This window comes from Marmota monax, unplaced genomic scaffold (genome assembly GCF_021218885.2).
Source record: "Marmota monax isolate L192 unplaced genomic scaffold, Marmota_monax_Labrador192_F-V1.1 WCK01_AAM20220418_F8-fsc00102, whole genome shotgun sequence".
Taxonomy (NCBI): Eukaryota; Metazoa; Chordata; class Mammalia; order Rodentia; family Sciuridae; genus Marmota; species Marmota monax.
Window position 1 is genome coordinate 2,912,074 of NW_026692494.1, and position 2,927 is coordinate 2,915,000.

At 60.0% G+C, this 2,927-nt stretch overlaps 1 protein-coding gene across 1 annotated transcript; it reads right to left on the bottom strand.

Moving 5' to 3' along the window:
• Nucleotides 1-251: 251 nt before the first annotated feature.
• Nucleotides 252-2,858, bottom strand: Tnfsf9 (TNF superfamily member 9). Its single transcript, XM_046443761.2, has 3 exons — nt 2,571-2,858; nt 2,000-2,036; nt 252-1,077 (listed from the first exon to the last, which is right to left on the bottom strand). Exons 1-3 carry the CDS (start codon nt 2,856-2,858, stop codon nt 623-625), a joined length of 780 nt encoding a protein of 259 aa, XP_046299717.1. The 3' UTR covers nt 252-622.
• Nucleotides 2,859-2,927: the final 69 nt, after the last annotated feature.

Genomic DNA, 2,927 nt, shown 5'->3' on the forward strand with positions numbered 1-2,927 from the left:
TGTAAAGGCTGGAGTGGGGCAGTGTCTGCCTTGTTCACGACTGTGTCCCAGAAATTAAAACAGTGCTGTTTGGGGGTTGAGGGGTGGCAGAGCTCAGTGGTAGACAGCTCACGAAACATGTGCAAGACACTGGGTTCCAACCCCAGCACTGGAAAAAAGAAAGAAAGAAAACTGATTCTCAGCAAACACTCGACAAATAGCTAAATAAATAAACGAGGCTCACTCAGCAAATTTACACAGTACCCCAAAAACTAGCCCCATGACTCACACAGGGCAGTGGATATTTATTTCTCTCATATTAACATAAATAAGGATTTTTAAAATCTTTTTTTAATGTCTTCCCAGCACCTGTCTGGTACATAATAGATGCTCAATAAATATAAATGAAGTATAATGAATTAATATAAAACATAGTACCGGAGCTCAGGCTCAAAATAAATACCAACTTGGAGCAGGAGTGGGTGGGGAGAGTCCTGAGGAGACATCAGCACCAGCAACCCCTGCCCAGCCAGGTGAGGTAGAGCAGCCCAGCTCCCGGCACAAGGGGCCACAAGAAAGGAAGAAGGGCAGGATGTGTCTGTCCAGGTAGGCAGTGCCCAAACCCACATCACTCGGGTAATGACTAGAAGAATCCATCTGGCACTTTCGTGGTCACACGGAAAAGTCCCAAGGCTGTGCCACCCTGGGCCAACTGCCAGGCATCCTGCGCGTGGGCCTGCTGATGCAGGTGGACACTCAGGCGGACGCTCAGTCTCTGGCCGGCACTGAGGTGCAGCAAGCCACCCCGGAATCCTCCAGCAGAGTTTCTGGGCTCGGAGGAGCAAGGCAGATGCACGGTCAGGGCCAGGGCAGCGGCCCCGCCCGGTGGAGGCTGCAGGAGCAGAATGAGGGAGACCTCGCCCCCATTCTGGAGGGTGGCCTTGCGCTGTAGCTCCAGTTGCAAGAAGACGTAGTAGACCCCATCCTCGGCCACGACCAGCTCCCGTGTGTCCTCACTGTAGTTCAGGCCGGGGGACAGGTACACGCCTTTCAGCCCCTGCTGGCTGTACCAGCTCAGGGTCTCGTTTCTCAGCAGCACTGCGGGAGGGAGAGGAGGGGGTCACTGTGGGTGGGGTGGAAGGTCAGCGCGGGAGGTGGGGCTGGGGGAGGTGGGAAGGGGAGGGGAGGGGGAAAGGATCACCCAGAGAGGAGGAAGAGATCCAAGAGAAAGGGTCCGCTAAGGAGGGGCGGAAATCCAGGGAGACGGTAGGGAATGGGAGAGGCGTGGAGAGCCGGGGGTGCTGGACAGCAGGAGCCCGCCAAGAGACAGCCGGGTGCGGGAGCCTGCAGCAGGGGGGAGGGGAGCAGAGGACAGAATGAGGGGGCCCTAGGAACCAGGGTGGAAGGGAGGGAGGCAGAGGAGGAGGAAGGCAGGTGGGAGAGGGAAGGCTGAGGACGTGAGAAGAAGGGGTCCTGAGGCGGAGGGAGAAGGCTCAGGTGGAAGGAAAGGGTCAAGGGGGAGGAGCTGGGGTGGGGGGAATCCTCGGGAGAGGAGGGAGAGGGAGGAGGTAAAGGAAAAGGGGGACGCGGCTCTGGGAAAAGGGGGGCGAGCACTGGGAGAATTTTGGAACCGAGCAGGGAAGGGGAGAGCAGAGAGGGTCAGGGCAAAGGAGATAGTGTGGTTCGGAGAGATGAAGCGGCAGCTTTCAGAGTCAGGGTGAGATGGCTTCTCAGGAACGGACGGGGAGTAGGTTCTGACGTCCCAGAGCCAGGCTCAGCCTTGGGGATGAGACGCCGTAGCTGAGAGGGCAGGAGTCCAAAGTGGACCAAGTCTCCAGGGACTTGAGGGGAGGCCAGAGAGATCAGGGCACAGGAGATAGATGTGGTTCAGAGAGATGAAGCGGCAGCTTTCAGAGTCGACAGGGTGCAAGGGTGTGATGGGCTCTCAGTCTCTCTGGAGGTCCCCTTCTCAGTATCCCAACAGGAGGGGGCCAGGGCCATGGCAGGACAGGACACTCACCGTTTGGGGTCAGCAGTTTGGCGAACGTTTCCTGCTCCTGAGATTAGAGGAGAAGATAAAAGTGGATAAAAGTCGTCCCAGTCCCCTGGCTGCACACAAGCCCAGAACCCTGCAGGATTAGGGGTGCAGGAGATTCCCAGGGACCTGGAAGAGCAATGGGGTTCCCTGGAGGTCTTGAGAGGGAGAGAGAGTCCAAGAATAAGAGGCTCTCCGGGAGTAAGCAAAGGAAGTGGGGGCCCCCTGTGGTCTGAAATAAGAAGTGCCCTCTGGGTCCAGGTTGGACAAAGATTCGTATTAGTGCCGGGACACAGATGGGGACATAGGATGAAAGGGGGTGCCCCACCAGTCCTAGATGGAAAAGGGGAGCCCTTGAGGATCCAAGTCGGAGGAGGTGCAGGATGCAAAGGGGGCCTCCCGGCAAAGCTAGGTGGAGAAGGGGTTCCCTGGAGAGGGATGGTAGGGTCTCACTCCCCGGCCTGGGGTGCAGAGAGGCGTCTGGGAGGGCGGCATAAGAAGGGCTCCCAACGGGACGGCTGGGGGCTCCGGGTACCCTGGTCGCTGCGCGTCTCACCTTCGGCAGCGGGTCCCAGAGGTTGGCAGGGACGTTCGGCGGGAGCTCCGGGACTTCAGTGAATGCCCGGCTTGTCGCGGTACCGGGGCTGGGACACGACGAGGCGCAGGCAGCCCGCATCTCCCGGGCTACGAGCGCCCAGGCCAAGCCGCCGACCGTCAGGATCGCGAGCGCGGCCACCAGGGCGGGCTGCGGCCGGCAGGTGCGGGCGGGCTGCGCGGGCTGCGCGGGCTTCGCCGGCGGCCACTGGGCCTCGGGGTCCGCGGCGGCGTCGGAGCTGGAGCTCATGGCAGGCGAGTGACAGTCGCCCGCCCGGCGCCGAGCTTTATAGGTTCCGGAAGCCCAGCTTCCGGGGCG